General features: G+C 49.8%; 2 protein-coding genes across 6 annotated transcripts in view; both read right to left on the reverse strand.

The window, feature by feature from the left end:
• Positions 1–3,570, reverse strand: part of FARP2 (FERM, ARH/RhoGEF and pleckstrin domain protein 2) — a 107,980-nt gene extending 104,410 nt beyond the window's left edge. Inside the window, 1 exon segment of the mRNA XM_053902541.1 lies at positions 3,454–3,570. The gene's annotated coding sequence lies outside the window, so the exon portion shown is untranslated.
• Positions 3,571–5,468: 1,898 nt separating this feature from the next.
• The window catches only part of SEPTIN2 (septin 2), a 35,085-nt gene continuing 18,936 nt past the window's right edge, over positions 5,469–21,617 (reverse strand). For 4 of the 5 annotated variants that reach the window (XM_019445302.2, XM_019445301.2, XM_019445300.2 and 1 more), the window contains 10 exons: positions 20,680–20,802; positions 19,965–20,088; positions 18,529–18,663; positions 18,232–18,349; positions 14,371–14,472; positions 13,852–13,997; positions 12,412–12,495; positions 10,815–10,872; positions 9,392–9,494; positions 5,469–7,511 (listed from right to left, as the gene is read on the reverse strand). In XM_019445302.2, the coding sequence (XP_019300847.1) occupies positions 9,393–9,494; positions 10,815–10,872; positions 12,412–12,495; positions 13,852–13,997; positions 14,371–14,472; positions 18,232–18,349; positions 18,529–18,663; positions 19,965–20,088; positions 20,680–20,802 (992 nt within the window). In that variant the 3' untranslated portion in view covers positions 5,469–7,511; position 9,392. The remainder of the gene's footprint in view (positions 7,512–9,391; positions 9,495–10,814; positions 10,873–12,411; positions 12,496–13,851; positions 13,998–14,370; positions 14,473–18,231; positions 18,350–18,528; positions 18,664–19,964; positions 20,089–20,679; positions 20,803–21,617) is intronic. The other variant, XM_019445303.2, reaches the window with a different exon arrangement.

Below are 21,617 nucleotides of genomic sequence, written 5' to 3' on the forward strand. Positions count from 1 at the left end.
CTCTTGGTATTGGCTCAGGTCATGATCTCATGAAGCCTGCTTGGAATTCTCTCTCTCCCTCTCTCTGCCCCTCCCCTGCTCATGTGCGCACTCTCACAGAATAACTACGCTTTATTTTTGTAAAATTTGTTAATGTTTTATTTTTGAAACAGAGAGAGAGAGAGACAGAGAGAGAGACAGAGACAGAGACAGAGGAGACGGACAAAGTGCGAGCGGGGGAGGGACAGAGAGAGAGGGAGACAGAATCTGAAGCAGGCTCCAGGCTCCGAGTTGTCAGCACCGAGCCCGACATGGGGCTCGAACCCACAAACCACAAGATCATAACTTAAGCTGAGGTCGGATGCTTAACTGACTGAGCCACCCAGGCGCCCCCAAATAAATACACTTTAAAAAAATAAGTAAATAAATTGTGGTATGATTATATTCCAGTTGACTGTAGATCACTTCACTAATTTACATTAAAAAAATAAAATAAAAGACAGCTCTGTAAGTGGCCAGTACCACCTCTCCACAACAGTAACCAGGAGCAGAAAGTACAAGGTAAACCCAGGAAGAGGGTGCTTGCCTGACTCAGAGAGGCTTCCTGGGAGAAGTCAGGGCAGGGGCCCTGCAGGGGTCAGGACAAAGAACAATGTGGGTAGGTGTGGGGTCCTGAGGATGCCCGCAAGGGGCTGGGCCCTGAGGGACCTTGTGGGCCTACCGAGAGGTCTGGATGTCATCTTAGGTCTCCTTCTGCTCTGCAGCTGGGAGAGTCATCACTGCATCCTACAACGTTACAGTACCTTTCTGTTTTTTAAAAAGGCTAAAAACTAAAACACCGGTTTGGCAGGGTAGAAATAATCCCATGACCCTAAAATAAAACTACATATATCCCTAACATCCCTTTCCATCCTGGTCCACGTCTTCACATATTTTTACAACAGTGTAATTGCTATGTACCCATGGTGTCACCTTTTTAGTGAAGGCATGTTTTTGAACCGATTTCCATAAATCAAAGGTTCGCATTTTGTCTGGGGAGAAGGTTCACATTTTGTCAGGATTCCCAGAGCATGCTCACTAGCTGTGGAGAACCCTACCATCCTGACATGCAGGATTTGTGTATCAGGGTTGGTTTTCAGAACGGGGACTACAAAATGAAAATCGTTAGCACATACCGCTAACTGCTCTCCAAAAAGAGCAAACCGATTTACAGAATCACCACCAAAGTAACCAATCCCAGAAACCCACAAGAGTGGGCTTTACCATATTAAGTTCTGTGTAATCCTCACTTCTTTGACTCCCTGTTGGCAAGGTAAAACCTGGAGTAGACAAATATACTATAGTCCAGTGACCCCGTGGACACCCGGATTTCAGACCACGACACAAGTGCCCTCAGATCAACACTCAACTTTACAGTGGGGTTTCCCTGAACGCCTACTGCCACTGCTGCGTGTCGGAGGCTTGCCACCCACTGAGTGAAAGGGGCAGCTGGTGAGCTGATGAGAAAGTGGGTGAAGGAAAAACAGGAATAAAACGGAACAGGTGAGCAGCAGTCAGTTACTGTCTGACTACAGAGGGGGTGCCAAGGTGACCAGAGGCCAGTGTGTGGACAGAAGGGATTACCCACGTGTCCATCTCTGCTTTGCCAAGCGGTTCCTATCCTTCCCCCCAAGGCAGTGTAACTCTGCTTAAATACTGCCTACTTCCCGGGGCGCCTGGGTGGCTCAGTGGGAGAAGTGTCCGACTTCGGCCCAGGTCATGATCTCACGGTTCATGGGTCCGAGCGCTGCGTCGGGCTCTGGGCTGACAGCTCCGAGCCTGCAGCCTGCTTGGATTCTGTGTCTCCCTCTCTCTCTCTCTGCCCCACCTCCACTTGCTCCCTATCTCTCAAAATAATAAATGAAACACTGACAAAAAATTAAAGAAAATACTGCCTACCTCGCTCTACTATCCACTCAGATTATTCTTCCACCTGATAGTATAATGGCTAACGTCACCTAAGCGCTTGCTGTGTGCCACACATCTCACACGTGGCCCATTATATACAGACGCTTCGGTGCCACAACAACCATGTGGGGTAGCTAAGTTTCACCCCCTTTTATCGATAAGGAACAAAGACAGATGGATATATCACGTAAACTGGGGAATGACTCAGAGCAGAAGGGCCCTGGAAACCTAGGAAAGGATGGTCATCATGTGAATGAGGCAGCAAACCTCCCCAGTGCAGGAAACCGCAGCAGCATGTAGTCCAAACGGCTCAGGGCACACTCGCAGGAGAGAAGCTGCAATAAAGCTGGGAAGACGCAAGGCCAGGGTGTGAGCCTAAACCGGTCTCTCCACTTCCAGATGGGGCTGTGCGCCCTGGCCCCGTCTCCTCTGCGGGGGTTTGAGAGAACCAAGCACGACGACCAGCACGGAGCGGTTCACGACTCTTCACGCCGGATTCTCTCAGCGCACAGGGGCTCACACGAATCTCAACCGGCAGCAGATGCGGGAAATTAAAATTGCATTCGATCTACGAGTAAAGGTTACTCCGTGCCTGCCGGCCTGCCTTAGTGTCTTCTACAGCCTCTCTGGCAGAGAGAAAATCTGAGTTGTCTGTTGGCACGCCGTCTACACACAACCAACACCCGAACCCAATGCCACCAGATGGCTATCAAACGTTTCCACAGTGGTCCGACCAAAACCATCTCATGGGAACAAAACAAACGAAGGAAGAAAAACCACCCTTTAAAGATCTAGCCCTGGGTCTTAAATCTTCCCATCGTCTCTTTATAGGACGTACTGGCGTTATTGCCTTCAGCACATGATGAAATTTCTGTTCTTCGCAGCCATTCCCGACTAGCACACCAAAGGCCACTGGAGGCTGTGGACACCGGCACAAGCGGAAAAAGTGCTGGCGCGATTCGCTGGGCCGTATCCCGGCCCCAGTTTTCCTTCAGATGCCTTCCCAAGGCCTTGGGGAACATTCTAAACCTGAGTGGACTAAAAGCATTAACACCCAACACCCAGTTAACCACCTTTAGGATACAATTTGAAGGCCAAGAAGGGTGTGGTCACAACCAGCATGGGCTTCCACCTGTGGCTCTGCGTGGGCCTCCACGCGAGACGCTCCCTGGGCCACCTCCAGGGCCTCCACGCAAGGCTCTCCCCAGGGTCCCTGGGTCCCCACGCAGGACCTTCCCCGGGTCTTCACGCACACCCTCTCCGGCCCGCCCCCGGGCCTCCCGCGTCCGGGCCGCCAGCGGGCAGGCTCCGCGCTCTCGGGGCCTCCTCGCGCGGGGCCCGCCGCCCTGGAAGGCCTCCCGAGCCCGGGCTTGACTCCGCTGGTGGACCGCCGTCCTGAGGCGGCTCCTGAGGCGCCGGGCCGCCGCGGGCCTCAGCGCCAGCTCGGCCTCGGCTCCCTGCCCTCGCCCGCGAAACCGCGGCCCCGCCCGCCCGCGGGCCCTTGTGCTCGCGGCCCTGCGTCCTCACCCGCCGGCCCGGCCCGCGCCGTCGTCCGTAGCGGACTCCAGGTCTCGGCAGCTCCGCCCGCTCGCGACCGCCGCGCCAGACTGCCAGCCAGCCGCCTCCACGGCGCACGCCCCGCCCCGCGCCGCGAGCCCCGCTGGGGCCCGCCCCCGCCTCCGCGGACGCGCCGTCGATTGGGCTGCGGACCCTTGGGGCGGGGCCTCCACGGCCCGCGGCCTGGAAGTGCGGCACAGAGTTCTGATTGGTGAACGAACAGGGAGGAGGCGGAGCTAACTCGACAGGCGGAGTCGAATGCAAATCAGCGGAGATTCGCCTCGGAGGACGGTGCTCGGTCCTGGGGGGGGGGAGGGGGGCTCGGCTCGGCAGGCGGGCCTCAGCCTGGGGCGGGGCTCTGAACCCGGGGCTGGGCCCCGGCGGCTCGCCGGGTCGGGGGCGGTTCTGGGCGCGGCTCCTCTCCTCCCGGCTCCAGCCCAGCCCGCCTGCTTGTCCTACCCCCGGATGCATTCCTCCTGGGGCTACCCGGACCATGGCCTAAGGGCACTGACTGCCGAACAGTGACGTGCTGCGGTGGGCAAGGGAAGGCGGCCCACGTCCTCTCAGCCTTGTGGTTCCCCCTTTAGCTTCGCGACTACCACTCGGGAATGGAAACGGGACAGTACGTCTTGGGTCTCCCAGGCCCGCGACCACTAGGTGCACACACCCCTTCTTCTAGGGGTTCAGTGAACTCCTACGCATCCTTCAAGCCCTACCCAACTTGCCCTCAGCGCCAGGTCCTGACACCCGCCCTCCTGGGGCAGACCAGGAGTGCCACCGGCTGCGGTCAGGGAGATAAAGGTAGGATCAACTTGGGTTCGTTCTCAAGGGGACCCCCACCCCCACAGTGTTTCACCTCCTGAGCTTAGCCAGACCCCTCAGGTTTCCTAGAGGTTCAAGGAACTGATGCTCCCCACAGGGCAGCCTCAGGGTCTGAGGCTCAGCAGAGACCCAGCTTGGCAGGCCATCCAGACAGCTCTGTAGGGAGCGGCCCCTCCACCTCCTGGCCCCACGGTCTCCCACCACTCCCTTGAGGCCTTTCCTCTAACTGGCCCCCAGCACCAAAATTGGAGTCCAGAGAACTGTCCTCACTGCCCCCAGGGTGGCACAGGTCTCAGGACTGGCCGCAGGGCAAGTGGGGGCTGGGAGCAGAGAGCCTGGTCCCAGGGATGGGTGACTCCCCGGAGGCTGCAGGGCCTCTACTAGCGCCAAACAGGAGGGTACAGGCTGACCTGAGGGAAGGAAGTGGAGATGGTGTACCTTCTACCCTGGGGTCTGTGCAGGTGGTTCAGGAAGCACTAAAGGTCCTTGGGTGGTCAGTGGTGGAGGCAGCAAAGAGCATCCAGCCACCCAGATCAGGCCTGCAGTTCAGGTTCAGAGTTTCCTCTGTAAGTGGCCGCGTGTTCCTTATCCGTCTCTTCTCAGAGATATTTAGAACAGAAATGATTTCCTAGATCTAGTCCAGGCGCCACTGGACTCCTAATAGTGCTGACTTTTATTTTTTTTAACGTTTATTTATTTTTGAGAGAGACAGAGAGAGAGAGAGAGAGAGAGAGACAGAGCACGAGTGGCGGAGGGGCAGAAAGAGAGGGAGACACAAGAATCTGAAGCAGGCTCCAGGCCTTGAACTCATGAACTCAGGCCTTGAACTGATGCGGGCCTTGAACTCATGAACCGTGAGATCATGACCTGAAATGAAGTTGGATGTTGAACCGACTGAGCCCCCCAGGCACCCCATAATAGTGCTGATTTTTAGCATACACTCACTATAGGTAGGTGAGCAGGTCACCCATAATTCCTTCCTTCCTAGTCTTTATGGCTCTTTCCCTCGGGCTGGGATCGCCAATACAAAAGGTAGGTACTGATATTACTGGTGCAAATAATTCTTCCTGATTTTGTACACAGATGTTTTGTAGGGCTTTGAACCTTTCCCAGAAGACATTACACCTTCATAAAGAACCAAAAATAACTATTCACTTCATAGCCAAACAATAGTGCTTTATTGATAAAAGGTTAGTTTCAATGGATACAAAATTGCTATGTAAAGTAAGTTTTCAAAATACGCTTCTATAGGTAAAGACTATTCCCTTAGTAAAAGCAATTATCTATAGTGAAAGTATTTATTTAGAATTGGGCAGCACAACAAAAGGGGATTTAGAGGGGAGACAATGTAGGCCCACCTGCCCCCGCAGAAGCCTTATGGGATGGCAGCTGGCCCTAGTAGTCTTACTCAAGCAGACACAGGGCTTGCACTGACCACTTGCACATGTGCCCCCAGCTCCACCCTTTAAACAGCTTTTACTAGTGTAGTTCATGCCAAAATAACCCAAACAATTGGCCTTGCACGGACGCGCTCTTTAGAGCACTTTCCCCTGGTAAAAACTCGGTACAACGTGCCTAAACCTAACAGCTTGTGACTACTCACCATTAAATGACAGTGAAAAGGCAAAGTTGTTGAGAACACCTGATTATTTTCCATAATACACCTTTGGAGTGAATATATTTTGACCATGTCACCATATTGTGTCTGGCCAAAACAAAAACTCTTCTCCTACTCAGAGGAAGTGATTTCTGCATCTTACCCTGTTACAGCAAAATGAAAACACTGAAGCCGCACCTGCTCCCTCCAGGTCTCCTTCCACCCTCTCTTTCTGGGAACTGCTTTCCCAATGTCAGTATAAATGTTGAAAACAGCATGCCGGGAGCATCGGTGCCCCTCGGAGCACATGACAGGGGGACACACTAGGAGGGAATGGAAGGGCCAAGGCCACAGAGCACAGAAAACGGACCTGACTGGTGGCATCTACCAGTCAGATCGTGGTGCACATCTGAAATGTCTTTCAGTCTTACTCGGTACATGGGGAAATTGGTATTACACAGAACGATGGAAATGACAGTGGCTGAAAATGGACAACAGTCTGCACATTAAAAAAAAAAAATGGTCTGCTCTTTGGCTTTCAGAAAACCATTAAAAAAACTTCAGGGAAACAAAAGAAAAGCCAAATCAAGAAAACCTGGTAGGCACTGAGACTTCATGGGGCCATGAGCCTCAGGGCCCATGACAGGTCTGGGGGTTCAGAGGCCTACCCACCAGAGGACCCCGATTTCCACTGCTCAGGCAGATCTTACTTGCAGTTACAGAAAACACATTAAAGTGCAGTACAAAAATATAAAAAAGTTGGTTTCTAAATGTATCAACTTACTAATTTTCCTTAAAAAGTAACTTTTTATGTTGAGTAAAAATCGTTTATTGGCTATGTGTGCGTTAAGAGTCATCACTGTAACATGAAAACTGGAGTTCATGGACACCTTCTGTCCACAGCAGAGTATAAACCAGTATCAAGTGAAGAACACTACAAAACGTGGCTTGTGGCAGGTTCTCTGCAATGCAGTTTAAAAAATGTAGCATCAGAATCCAGAGAAATCTTAAAATTTGCTCCTAATGGCCTGTTTTTAAAGGAGCTGAGTATGCACATATCACATTAGATAATTCTATTGTTTCAAGTGGTAGAAAGGTGAATGTGCAGATGAATGAACAGTATCGAATTACAGCAGCAAAACTGGTTTTAGGTGTTGTAAATGCCCTACTGCAGGCCAGCTCATCTTTCCAGATCACTTGCTGGGTCTACGTTGCCACCACCCAGGAACACTGCTGGCTCGATCTGAATGTTCTAGAAATGAATCAAGAGTGCTCCTCAACCATTAGTCAGGCCAGCCAAACCAAAGAAATTCAATGTTAACTACACATTCTAACTGACCCCGGAAATCAGTTCCAACATTAGTGGTTAGTTAAGGTGGAAGAAAGATAAAAATGAAAGGTTCACCTCACAAAATATGAAGTATAACATAGCAACAAAATTACAAATGTTAAAAGTACTTCATACAAAACATCAAAAGTTTAAAAAAAAAAATTAAATTCTCAGGCACAGGTACTGTAAAATGTGGACGGGCACCCCTCCAATAATCTGTCGGAAACACGCAGCTGTATTACTCATGCGGAATGTTTTCTTCACCTTGCAATGTGTTTTCTGGAAAAACAAAACACAACATGTTTAGATGGAAGCAGTGCAATGCTCCTGCTAGGATCATCATCAACATTATTTTCTGTATCACAAAGGGCACAAATTGAGCAGAAGGCTGGCTCACGTGACCAGAGTTAACTAAATCAAAACAGCATTGATGAGGCTCTTGGGAACTTGGGAGTTACCACCAAACTGAAAAGTATACAAAAATATAAAGTGGCTGCATACACCTAAAGTAGAATTTTCCTGATTTCATAATTAAAGTTTTTAAAAGAAAAGCAGGAAAATCAGAGAAAATGAGCAAACATCGGTCACTCCCTCCTGCCTCAAATGAGCCCTCCCCATCAGAAGTCCTGTTTCCTGCTAATTCCCCAGCACTTCCCCATCAGGCACCAAACCTGCTCACGCACAATCAGCCTCCCGAGCTTGGGCGGTGCTGACATCTCCCCAGTGAGAGGCGCACAGGCAAATCACCGGAAACCCTGGCACGCGATCGGTGTCCACGGCAGTGCAGCGCAGACTCAGCACATGGCCTCGTGGCTGCCGGGAGGTGTCGACAACCAACTCTGGGCTGCCGTTCAACCCCAAGTGGGGATATGTGGACACTCCCGTTCCAGTAACTGGGGACACCAAACAGGTGTATCTGTTTGCTTCACAACTGAAACCTTGCCCCACAAGCCGCAAAGGCAGGGCTTTGTTTTGGTGGCCAATGCTCCCAGGGTGAGCCTGCAGGGCCTCCTCTATCACGTGTGCGACTGCCACGGTGGACTCCTGACAGTGGGTAGACTCCTCCCAGCCTCCAGGTTCCTCGCTTTCTGTCTCATCAATCCTGCCCTGTGTCAGTTAAGCTTCAGCTCACTTATGTCCCCACATCATCTCCCTCTTGTCATCAACACTCTCCTGCCTCTGCAATCAGGCCCCACCTATAGTGGACTCTACTTGCAGCACCCCCAGACCTGTGCCAGCGCTAAGCATCTCTCTTCCATGGAGCCTCTGCCTGAAACCCACATAGCTGCTTCCTCCTCGGGCCTGTATTTGACTTAACCTCTCCCTCCTTCCTCTGGGAGGTGATGACAGCAGTTCCACAGACACCTGTCCACAGAATACAGGGGAACATTTGCCCTTTCCTGGTCCTGGGTCCCTGCTGTCTGCAGATTCCCTTCAAACAGGGAGGTGAGCGCACACCGGGCTAGACATCTACGAGATTCACTGATTACCACGGGGCGGAGCAGGGCTTCGGTGGGATCAGCAGTCTGGATCAAGGAACCCCTGGCCTACCTGGGATAATTCACCTTTTCACGTCACCTTTACCTTTGGTTTGCAAAAACTGTTTTAATAACACTTTGTAATTCTCTTCGAAGAGATGTTTTCAACCGCAATAAATTTCCGATAGTATGACTAGTAAAGGTTATTAAAAAAAATTTTTTTAACGTTTTATTTATTTTTGAGACTGAGTGTGAGTGGGGGAGGTGCAGAGAGAGAGAGGGAGACACGGTATGCAAAGCAGCTCCAGGCTCTGAGCTGTCAGTACAGAGCCCGACGTGGAGCTTGGACCCATGAACTGTGAGATCATGACCTGAGCGGAAGCTGGATGCCCAACTGACTAAGCCACCCAGGGCCCCCTAGCGAAGCTTATTTTAAAATATTTCACTTATTTTCGTTAATCACGTTTATCAGCTCAGAAAATATGGAAAATCTTTTCTACATTGGCAGGGGAGAAGGTTCCATCTTTTAGAGGCCACACGGTCTCCTTTAAGGTCGGTAATAAAGTTAAAGACAGAGCTTCAACGCGCAAAACGTTAGTAAGACTTAAGGAGGAGGTGCCTGCCATTACATTTAGGTTGAGGTGTCTGGAACCACACACGTCTTCTAGGCTTCCCTGTTACCTTACACGTGGTGCCCGTGGGCCCCACCGTCGCCGTCCCCGCCCTGCAGCTGCAGCTGCATCTGCGCCTGCATCCTGGCGATCATCTCCTGCATGCGGCGGAGCTGTGGGCAAGGAGGGGCAGACAGGTTATTGCTTCTCCAGGTCCGTCCTCCCTGGACATTCTTTAGAGGTGTTCTCGTGATTCCTAAAACTTCAACCTCCATGCTTTCCCAAAACATCATAGAGAATTTACAAAGAACTCCCACAGATCAGTAAAAGAACCAACAACAATAGAAAACCAAGCAAATGATAGTATGCAATTCAAGCAAGAAACAGAAACGATCAATGAACACGACAATTCAGTAAAGGCAACAGGAGATAATCTTTAACCTAGAGGGTGGGAAAGAGGCTGCCACTTCAGGGTGGGGAGTAGGACTGGGCTCTTCTGGAAGGCAGCAAGGCCCTAGCTGTTCCAGTGCTGAGTGGGCCTTCCCTGCCACCCTCATCAAATTTCATCATTACGGTCTCCACTGGTTTAGAAAGTATCTACCTAAATTTTCTTCAGGTAACTTTGTAGTCATGTTTTGAACATTTAAGTATTTTAATCCATACTGAATTAATTTAGGACCAAAGAAGTGAGTTTAATTTTTGTTTCGAAAAGGCCTGCCTGTTTGAGGATTTCCTGGATATGCTTGAATTCCACCGCCCTAACAGAATCCACCTTTACCACAGACACTTGTTTAAACTTTGGACCTATTTCCAGCTGTGAATGTCATCAGCCCGTCAAGCCTGTGCCCCACTCTGGATTTCCAGGAGCAGTGGAGCCAGCCCTCCTGGGTTAGTCTCCCTGACCCTCCTGTGCTCAGTCTTCAGATCAAACATCACAACTATGTCAGCAAGCTTCCCCCAGAAGAATTTCGCAAACCCCACCGTTCTGCTGGAATGGAGTTCAGTTTAGAGAGCACTGTGATCTGTGTGCACTGAGCGTCCTACCTAAAGTGATGTGTCCATTTACACTTTGAAAACTGTTTTCGGTAGAGTTTTCTAGTTTCTTTTCTGTATGAGTCCTACGTATTTCTTCTTAAGTTTTTGTTAATGGTTGTAAACGGCAGTTTCTTTCATTATATTTTTCAACTGGTTATTGTCCAGGTATAGGAAAGCGACTAAATTTTGAATATTACTAAATTATCAAATTTGCTAAGCCTTAGTAACTAAAGTCACTAAATTCGCACTATTCCCCAATTTTTCCCACTAAATTGCTACTGGAGATCAGACGGTAACACATGTAAAGCACTAGTCTACAACACATACCGATGTACATGTAATAAAATAAATTAGTGACCTATGAAGTATCCCTTAAGAGAGTAAGGAAAGAAAACTGTAATGACGTACGGATGCACGCTACAGGCCTTTAGACTTAACAGGAACCCTTTTCTACTTACCTCAGCTTCCTTCTCCAGCAGGATCTGGTCTTTATTCATGTCCTCATTGTCCACTTTTCTAAGAGTTGAACGAAATTACAATTTATCACATCGCAACTAATTTAGCTGGTTATTTCTGATGACAAATGTCCAAAGTAAAATTTCACTTTATGTTTCTGAGAAATGTTATCTATCTACAATTACCCACATGCATTCTTTTTCTGATTAACGACATAAACAGATAAGAAGACAACGTTGGAAAAATGCACATCGTGAAATGGTAAATTCAAGAAACTTTCCTAACTCCAAGCGGGGCTGGGACACTCTGGTCTTTGCTTACTCGAGGAATATGAGACATTATCAGGAGAATACTCTTTTTTAAGGTAAGCTCTTTACGGACATAGACCATAACAAGTTCACTTGAAAAAGGGAGGGAGCAGGGCCTGCGCACACACACAGAAGATGCCGGTGAGGGAGGCCCTCTGAGCGATGAGGACATAGCTCTTCGTGAACTCATGCCTGGCTCACTCACAGTGGGATGTTCTTGTGGCTTCTAAAACCCATCTTAATTAATGTCTGGTCCCCAAACAAATAACATGGTAAAGCAGACCTTAACATATACCCTGTATACACACACAAACCCACCAGATGTCAAGAATGTGAGTACTTTAAAATAAACTACAACACGGCAGCCTCCCCCTTATCTGAGGTTTCAGTGGACCGTGGTCAGCTGTCATCCGAAGGCAGGCGACCCTCTCAAGCGTCAGGTCAGCAGCGGCCCAGGGCTCCGACACGCCGTCCAGGTATTCCCCCCACCTCACCTCATCCATCACATGGGCATCCTAGCATCTCACAGCATCACAAGGGGCGCGGTGAGAGCAGGGCAGGAAGCTCGTTCGTGTACTCTGATTAGAGTACGTGGCTGTAACTGTGGCACCGTATTACTGTTGTTGTTACTCCCTCACTGCATCCGATTTATAGATTAAACTTTATCGCAGACACGTACATACAGGAAACAGGTGCATGGGCGGAATACTTGGCACCATCCGCGGCCAGGCATCTGCTGGGGGCACTGGAACGTGCTCCTGTGGATCAGGTATGTGGGAGCAACTACCGTGCAGAAAACTCTTTTTGTAAGTGATGAAGGTCACTACCTTGATAGCTAAACTGGGCAGAGATGTGATGTGACCAGACACGAATCAGGTCACAACACACAGACCTTGAGTAAAAACCCACTCCGATGGTGAAACAGGAGAGGTGAGGGCAGCCGCCTGTGTCACTGAGGAGCCGGGCTGCTGCTCACCCCACCCGGGGAGCTGTGCTTCGTAACATCACGTGAAGTCTGTCCTCACTGACAGAGTGACGTTCTAGAGACCAGTCGCTGGCCTTTCCACCTAAAGCTGTTCTTTGCGTGTAGATGATGAAAGCTACCTTGGACAGATTAAACAAAGCACGACACAGTGACATGAGCAACAAGTACCTGGAAAGAGCTTCTGAGTAGGAAACCAAATCATGTTGCTTAGAGTCAGGAAGACAGAGTAGGACAGGTGGAAGGGGGGCCAGTGGGACTCTGTGACGCAGTGTGGGCAGGAGGACAGTGTAAATTGGGGGTAACAACCTGCCACCTCTTTTGAGCCTCTCGGAACGGAAGTTTTCATAATGCAGGTCCTGGGTCACCTCCTGGAGATCCTGCATGTGGGTGCTGGAGGAGAAAAGGGCACAGCAAGGCCGGCTGAGTGCGGAGCCATCTGCACGGAGAAACTAAAACCCCACTTGCTACTTCTAAATCGTACGTGAAGTTGCTGGAGCTTTGGACACAGGAAGGAAGCTACAGAGGCCTCTCTCTCCTCCCTACCACGAGCAAGGGCGCACAAGCACACAGCACAGGGTCAGGTACAGAGGCCCTTCCGTGGGATGCCTCCCCCAGGCACTGCCCACCTCTGCATGAGACTGTCACCGGTGCACAGAGGCAGAGGTTTCAGCAGACCCTTTTAGGTAAACGATGTCTGAAACACAACGTACTTTTTGTTCTCTCTCTTTCGACTATTCCTGACTTCTCAAGCTTAAAAGAGTTGGTCAGTGTAAGCTCTCAGCAAGACCATAAAACAAAGTATTAATATTTTAGAAAAACTAGAGATAGCACTTTGCATCTTCTACTCATCTCAGAAAACACTCATCGTTTTTTTGGCTCGGCTCTTTCAAATACATAAACTGCCAGGAACGAGTGACAATGAGGCATTCTTGTCTGCTGCTTAGAGTCTAGAGAACGGGACCAGTGACAGCAGAGGGTGGCGGGCTCTCCGTCACTCTAAGAAGCACGCAGGAAGCTGCCAGCAAACAGCAGCATGACCACAAGGACCCATCCCGAGTGACCTAAATGACGCCTGAGAAAGCTTGTGGCGTCGTTCTAATTCTAGTTTTGGTGCTTTTTCTGTTTATTAAAAATTGCTCAACCAAGACACACGTCGATGAGCACGTATGTCAATTTTTAGTTACTCAAGATGTACCTCATCTGTTCTTTGAATTCTTCTAATCAAAGAGATTCTAGATTTTAGGAACACTCTTCCTTTCAGCCTGATTCAAGAGCAATAGCATGTGCGTGTATGTCACTAAATGCGAACTCTCCTTCTCAGAGGGAAAACGTGTGCTGCTGTAGCCGGGCCTGTGGGAGGTGCTGAGAGTGCACTGAGGACCCTCCCGGTGGCCCCAGGGCGGGAAGGGAGGCTGCCTGCCATCCCGCAGCACCTGAGCCTTTGTGCCCAGAGCAGGTGTTCGGGCGTGGCCAGGCCGCAGTTTAGGACCAGTCTGCTTTCAGCGTCAAGAGAGCGGGCTGATGAGAAAGGAGAGGGTGCTAAGCCACAGGCCTCGAGTGGGAGAGGCTGGTTCTGTAGAACCACAGAGAGCTCCCGGTGAGGGCCTTCCATAACAGGTGCGGCGGCCCCACCGCCTAATACCCGTGGCGCCGGCAGCTGTCTGCGAGGCCACACGCACACCCTGTGGTCAAAAAGCTCTGCTTCCCGCTATAGGCGCTGCCAACGGAAGTGCACGGGTGTCTTACATGAGCATCGTCCGCAGCTTCAGAAAGTCATTGTGCTCCGGGTTCTCCACCTCCACAACGCCCCACGGGTAGAGACGGCCTCTGACCTTCTTGCCCTTGGCTTCGATCAACTGATTGGACCCGACCACGGAGAATGGGATACTGGCCTGGAGAGAGACGCACGAGGTAGACCGGGGCCCCGCCGGGAAGCCCAATTCTCGCCGTGAGCACACGAACACGGGCACAGACGGAGCACGCTGCGGCTTACTGCAAGATCTCCTCGGACAGCTAATGGTGTAGGACAGCTCACTCAGAAGGACAGGTGTGTTCCACACGGGACAAATTCGATGGAAACATATTAAACCCGCAATAAGATTTCTAAACCTCAGGTGGCAGCTGTATCAAAATATATTTAATGCAAAACACTATGAGTCTCTCAGAGGTCAGCCATCCTGGATACGGCCCTTTGCCAACTCCTTCCAGGGTGCTCATGACAGAGCAGGAGCGACTCGTGTTGGGCACCTGGAGAGGTGTTCTTACCTTGAGAAGTCTAGTCTGCTCTTTAAAATCCTCATCTTCATCGGATTCTGCATCGGGTAAGTGATAGATTTTGATATTATGTTCCTCGATTTCATCCAGAATCTGGAAAAATGACAAAGACAGGAGCAATTTTACCAAACAACTCATATTAAAGACAAGGCTGCCTGGGGCACCTGGGGGGCTTAGTTGGTTAAGTGTGGATTTCAGCTCAGGTTATGATCCTGGTTCGTGGGATTGAGCCCCACATTGGGCTCTGTGCTGACAGCACGGAACCCGCTTGGGAGTCTCTCTCCCACTCTTGCCCTTCCCCTGCTCATGTTCTCTCCTCTCTCTCAAAAAAACCAACCAACCAAACCAAATAACCCCCCCCAATAAACAGAACTATCCAAATGCCAACACAGAATCAAGCTGATCACTGACTGCCAAGTGATTTCCTGTTAAGAAAGGCCCCGTGCTTGCATGTTGAGGGGACCCCCTCTGCCCAGGATGACAATAACAGCGTGCCGCTGCTTTCAGGGCACAGAGCAGCAGGCAGACAATCACTCCGGCACGGCAGCTAACAGGAAACACACTACCACCAGCTTCAGGAATGACACGTACCCAGGGAGTGGCACACCCAGACGCCGCAGGCCCCAGAAGAGCCACAAGCATTGCCCGAGGAGTCGGCAGGTGTGAGGGCTGGAGGGAGGGAGGGCCTCTAGGGACCACGAAACCCAGGGTGGCCAGGAAGTCAGCTTCCAGGTTGGGGAAGACAGAAGAATAACTGGAGTTACCAAGCGGAGAGTTCCCCGGAAGCCAAGCTGGGTTCTGGGTTTTGTTCAAGAGGCAAAAAGTGGCAGCCATAGAACCACACACTCAGACCAACTGAGCAAGCGGGAGAGTGGCCCAGAGGGCACGAAAACCTGGGCTGGAGATGAAGGAAGCAGCTGCGCACCCGCTGGCTAGCCCGCGCCCAGCCCCCAAGCGCCTTCTGTGCAGGGAGCGCCAGCAGATACGGGCAGGCTGGAGCTTCGCCTCCGCCGAGTGGGCAGAAATACCCCTGCTTTGAACCCTGCTCTGGCATTGGGGGTTCTTAACGGGAACTCTGGGGCCTTTACGATGAAAGGATCAAAGATTGTGGGACTTAACGCGTTGTCTGCACTAATTCAGGACTCGCAAAGAGGTCTTTCTCCCTCCTCCCAACATCCTTCCCCTTCCAACTGGACCATCTGTGCTTTCAGAGCCCTCCCTCCTAGAGGAAGCAGAGGAACCATCTCACTGGTGGGAGAAGCCCAGCAGTGAGCAAGAACCTCCTCCATCTGTTCCTCTTCCCTGCCCATCATCCATCCCTGCTGCCCCATCAGGACAAGGCTTACGAGACAAGGACGAGAACCGAGTTGACAAAATGCAGTAAATGGGCGATTTCCAACCGGAAAAGAGGAAGAAAGTGATGAATCAAAGGCAGCCACACCAAAGATGGGGGTGCAGGTGGAGCCAGGGAAGCTGGGTAACCAGCTCAGGACCGGGATGGCGGGGGTGGGGGGGGGGTGGTGGGGGGGTGGGGGGGGGTGGCGCGGCTATCTCCTGTTTACACACATAGTTCACGTGAAAAAGATTCTCTGAAAGGAAAAGCAAAAGCCACAGGAGATGACACGATCTAAACTATACTAAGCAATGCTGACATTCGTGGCTTGGAAGATAGGTGGCAAAGCAGGCAGAAAGACCCAGTCTCCCGAGAGCGCGGCCAACCCACTGGGGAGGCCCGAGGCTGGTGGAGGGTCTGCAGCCAGACCCTAGACAGGAGACCTGCTGCTGGATGAAGTGGAGCCAGTTAGAGACGAAGGAAGGGTAGGACTAAAGCAGATCTGCCAGAGGCTCTTTTTAGATGAGGGAGCGGGAGTACAGCAGGAGGCACAGGGAAGAAACCAGATAAAGAGAAGGGATTACAAAGGCCCAAGATGAAACAGAAAAGAGCAAAAAAGGATTTCAATTCATTTCAGACTTGGAAATCAAGCCCTAAGAGTTCTGGGCCCAGGATTAGAGATGGGTGTACAAAACATTCTAACCCTGACCCTGGTTCCCCCACCTCTCTGAAATCCAATGTAACATGCCTATCATAAAAGGTGGCGTTTCCTTAAGTGGGCATTACTAAAACACATACTGTCAAGCAAAAGCATGCCTAAGCTTTCAGGGGCTCTTCCAAAGGCCTGGATATTTCCTAAAAGGCTGGCAGGCACTGAGACGACAAAGGAAAAGGTTGACATAGTCCATACAATTGAAGAATTCTGCCATGACAGAAAACATCAAGAAAAATGTGAAAACACAAAAATCAGACTAGGTCCAAAAACACAAGAATATCCGTTAATTAATAAAAAGGCAATAAAAACGCAACACAGGCTCTAAAAACCTCAGAGAGCACACTAACAGGCATCAGGCACCAGGATACATACTCACTCGCATAGGAACCAGACACTTGTGGAAAACACTCGCGGAAACTAGACACCGCTTCCCATTTCTGAGATGGGAGACACTTTAGAAAACCTGGTGCCGGATCTAGGACAGTTCTGGCAGGGGTGGAGCATGCGCACATGCTGCTTTGAGAATGTGAGTCCTTACACATTTGTTTTGAGGGAAATTCAGCTATCTTTTGTAACTTTAAAAGCCAATCGATTTCCTTTCCAAGAATGTATCTGACTTCTACAATTGTCAGAAGACAGACAGGTGCCTACAATGTGCCAGGTACTGTTCTAAACTTTTGAAACACACAAGTGAGCTAAGCAAAGATCCCTGACGCCAGGAATAGAGGGGTGGGGGTGGGAAGCCAAGAAACACACTGAAGAGAGAGTTTGTGCCGGGAATGCTCCTGAGTGTGTGAGAGTGTGTGTGTGTGTGTTGCTCTAAGCTGAGTAAGGATGCGGGGGAGTGTTTTCTGTGTGTGCTGGGTATTCTTAGAAAGTGAAAACAGCAGAATAATATGTACGCGATGATCCCATTCTGTAAAAACAAAAACATAGGTAAACTATGTTCTGGAAAAATAGGTATGTCACTGTAAACAACAACTGCTTTTATGGATAATTCAGAGAACTTTTATTTATAGAATTTAGCATATGAACTTGGACTTTCTTTTAGCAATTAAAACTTTTTTTAATGTGTATTTTTCAGAGAGAGAAAGAGAGAGATGGAGCACAAGGTGGGAGGGGCAGAGAGAGGGAGACAGAATCTGAAGCAGGCTGCAGGCTCAGAGCCGTCAGCACAGGGCCCATCTTGGGGCTCGAACCCATGAACAGTGAGATCACGACCTGAGCTAAAGTTGGAGGCTTAACCAAGCCACCCGGGCGCTCGTAAACTTGGACTTTCTTAATGAGCATTTGAATAAAAAAGACAAGTAATTAAAAAATATATACGAAAGAATCAACAAAGACACACCAGAGACCAATGACCGGCATAGGGCTGCTGGGCGGTGAGAGTCACACAGGCTGGAAGATGGACAAGTGCAAGGCAACCTCTAAATGGCCAAAACACAAGCCCTTGAAACGTTTATGGTACCAAACGATTACAACTGAAATACATTCCTAAATGAATTGGCTGCAATAAAATGTTTAGATAAAATAACAAAACTTCACAGAGATGATCACACTTCCATACTCATTCCACTCTCATAACACATGGTGTCCCTTCTACTCATGGACAGTATTTTCATCTAAGGTGAATTACAAAGAATAAGAACTTGACATCTTTGTCAAAATCCTAAAAATCTACAACTGTTAGGTGTTTTTCAAAAAACCACCAGCCTCCCTACCTGTTCCCCCACATCTCAGGACACCCCTCCACTCTCTCTCCGAGGCACCTGGCCTTCAGCTACCCTGAGTAAAATACACTCACCCTTTTCTTCAAGCGCTCCCGCTCCTTCAGTGTGAGGGTGTCGGCTTTGGCAATGACAGGCACAATGTTCACCTTGTTGTGTATCGCCTTCATAAATGCAACATCTAAGGGCTTCAGTCTGCGGGGAGTGAGACAGTGCCACGAATTTAGGGGAAGAGCAGGGAGATCACACATTTTTGTTCTCTCAAAATTATCTCAATTCTTGTATTAAAATGTGCAACTGGGGGCAACGATCAGCCCACAGAGTAAAGACGAGACTCTAGCACACTTGGCTTCTGCGGCCAGTGGCCCACATACCCGTGGCCGAAAGGGGAGATGAAGTAAAAGCAGCAGTGCACCCTGTTGTCCACGATGTGCCGCCTGTTCAAGCCGCTCTCGTCATGCAGGTACCGTTCGAACTGCTCATCAATGTAGGCGATGATGGTCTTAAAACTGTGAGAAACACAAATACTGACTATCGGATTCCAAAGGCAGGCAGTCCCAAACTTCAAGGACGCAGGCTTTTTCTGTCCCCTGCCTCCACACCAAATACAATTTGACAATCACTTACAAGATGGGGACGGAAAACTGACTCCTATGTTTGGCAAGATGGATGTTTTTGGAAAGTGCGCCAAGCGTAATCTCCCCCAACCACAGGGGGCTTGAAGGCCCAAAGGGAGTAAGTAAAAGCACCCGAGGTGGGTGCCTGGGTGGCTCAGTGAAGCATCCGTTTTTTTTTTTTTTTTCCATGTTTATTTATTTTGAGAGAGAGAGAAAGCACACACGCACACCCCAATGGGAGGTGGGGAGTGGCAAAGAGAGGAGAGAGAGAATCCCAAGCAGGCTCCATTGAGAGTCTGGCCCGAGCCGAAATCAAGAACTGGACATCTAACAGACTGAACTACCTAGGCACCCCGGGAGTCCAACTCCTGATCTTGGCTCAGGTCACGACCTCATAGTTCATGAGATCGAACCCCGTGTCGGGCTCTGTGCTGACATCGAGGAGCCTGCTTGGGATTCTCGCTCTCCCTTTCTCTCTGCCCCTCCCCTACCGGTGTGCATGTATGCGCACCCTCTCTCTCAATAAACATTTAAAACAAACACACAAAGTGAATGAAAGCACCTGAGGTGACTGAGTGGACAGAGGGCCGCCAGCTGTCGCAAGGACTGTAACTGTGCAGAGGGCAGAGGGGCAGCAGCAGAACACACGGCGGGGACAGGCGTGTGAAAGTGTGAACCCAAGAGCAGGGAGAGAAGGGAGCGAGTCCCAAAGAGAGGAGACGGGAGACCCTTCCCCTTCCTTCCCTTCCCTCATCAGACGCTGGCAGGTTGATGCTGTCCATTGATGACGTAAGAAATTGCAGTTTCTGCCATGAACGTGGTGCTCTCTGCGCAGCGCAGGGACAGACTGCTCTTCTGCTCGTAGCTTTCCTTAGTTTTGCTCACGATGTCAAGGACCGAGTCTCTAAGGGAAAGGGCTAGACCACAGTCTTCCCCGCTGGCCAGGGTTGATTCAGATCAAGGGGTTTCGTTTACACTAGCATTTGATGGATGGTTGGCTCTTCCAGAAAAAATACTCCTTCTCTCTGAAATTCCTCACTTCAAATGTTACAATCAGCACACTCGTCAACTGTTTCACCGTATTATTATACACAGCTACCTCAAGCCTAGTCATCACTCATTAATGCTATGAAACCTGAATACGTTAGAGTAACCATAGCACTTCCAGGACCCCGTGTCCCCGAGGAGCATACCAATCCCTGCAGTTGATGGCGTCCCCGTAGCCGGGTGTGTCCACCACTGTCAGGCGCAGCTTGACCCCTCGCTCTTCAATCTCCACGGTCGAAGCCTCGATCTGGACAGTTCTTTCAATTTTCTCTAAAAAAAGAAACAAACTTAATGAGAGAACGTACCTAAAAACCGACCCAGTTCACAAGAGGAGAAACGACCTGTTACCTTCTTATTAAGATACAAACGAACCTCATTACCTTTCCTAGAGGAAGGTTTTCCGAGCTAACACAAGAACTGTGTAAAAATAACCCCCGAGTTGGCAAGGGAGACCTGGAAGTGAAGACGAAATGGCAGCTCGGAAAAGTTAAAATGCCAACACTGAAAATTATGACCTTTGCTCACACAGCAGGCGCAGGCAGATACCCACACCCGTGGCAGTCAGCCACTTACAGAACTCTCACCTGAGGAAACACCATCCCCCAGCCCTCCCGTCAAACACAGAATACAGGCAGAAGCTATTCCTTCTACTTTACCATAAAGGAAAACAAACTCGGAGACGATGGACCTGTGGACAGATGCCGAGTCTACAACCAAGACTCAAGGGCTGCAGGTCAGCACCTTTCCCGACCGAAAGAACGCTTGTCCTTGTGTTTCAAGCTGAGGCAAAAACACCAATTATGTGCTCTCAGCAGCTCTCATGTAGCACGACACTTAACAGTCCTGTGGGGGCTTCTGTACCTGCGGCTCCAGGTATGATTCTTTCTGGGTAGAGGTCGGTCAGGAACAGGCTGTTTATGAGAGTCGATTTTCCTAGACCCGATTCACCTTTAGATGAAAATGAAAACATTGTCATGACTTGACCTGTAAGACATGCTTCATCTCCTGAGTTTACGTGTGGGCTGGCACTAGGTTAAGCCCTCACAAACCCCATTCTCTGCACTCCATATGACCACTACCAATTTGGTACGACTCTCCCCACTTCATTGACGGGGAAATGGGTGCTCGAAGGTTACTAAGTAGCGTTTGCTCAGAGAGCTGTCCAGAGCAGGGCCTTGATTGGAATCAAGGTCTCTGAGTCTCCAGAATTCCCACATGGTGAGATCAGAAACATACCCTTAGTTCTTCACAAATGTATACGATGGACTTTTAGAGGTGGGTCTTTATTTTTTGATAAATAGAATGCAAAGGTTTTCAGTTATGAGTTTTGGTAATTATTAAAGTTCCCAATTTTCAGGAAACTGATCTACCAATGTCAAGTGCACTATGGCTCGCCAAGCTGTGGGAACCTGAACCAGAACACACGCCCAAGGCTGCGTCGCAGTCTGCATTTCTTCCTCCTGTCGCCAAGGCAGGGGCAGGCCACCTCCTCCCTTTCCTGCTTTACATACATTCCGTGCCCCAACACTGGCCCGGCAGCTGCCTCAGGTCAGACAGCCTGCCCACACAACACTGTTGAGTGTGACATGACCAATTAAGAGAAACACATACTCATTCGAATATATAATGAGTTAATAATGCTCTTCAACTACTATAATACCTGAATTCTGAACACTCTTGAGTTAAGTAACGTTTGTATTCTGAGCATCTGCAACTTAACTTCAAGGATGCAAAACACCACAAATTAAATATCTTTTAGAAATGTTTATTATTTTTTTGAGAGAAAGAGAGTGCGAGCA

This window comes from Panthera pardus, unplaced genomic scaffold, assembly GCF_024362965.1.
Source record: "Panthera pardus isolate Hobbes unplaced genomic scaffold, ASM2436296v1 HiC_scaffold_10, whole genome shotgun sequence".
Taxonomy (NCBI): domain Eukaryota; kingdom Metazoa; phylum Chordata; class Mammalia; order Carnivora; family Felidae; genus Panthera; species Panthera pardus.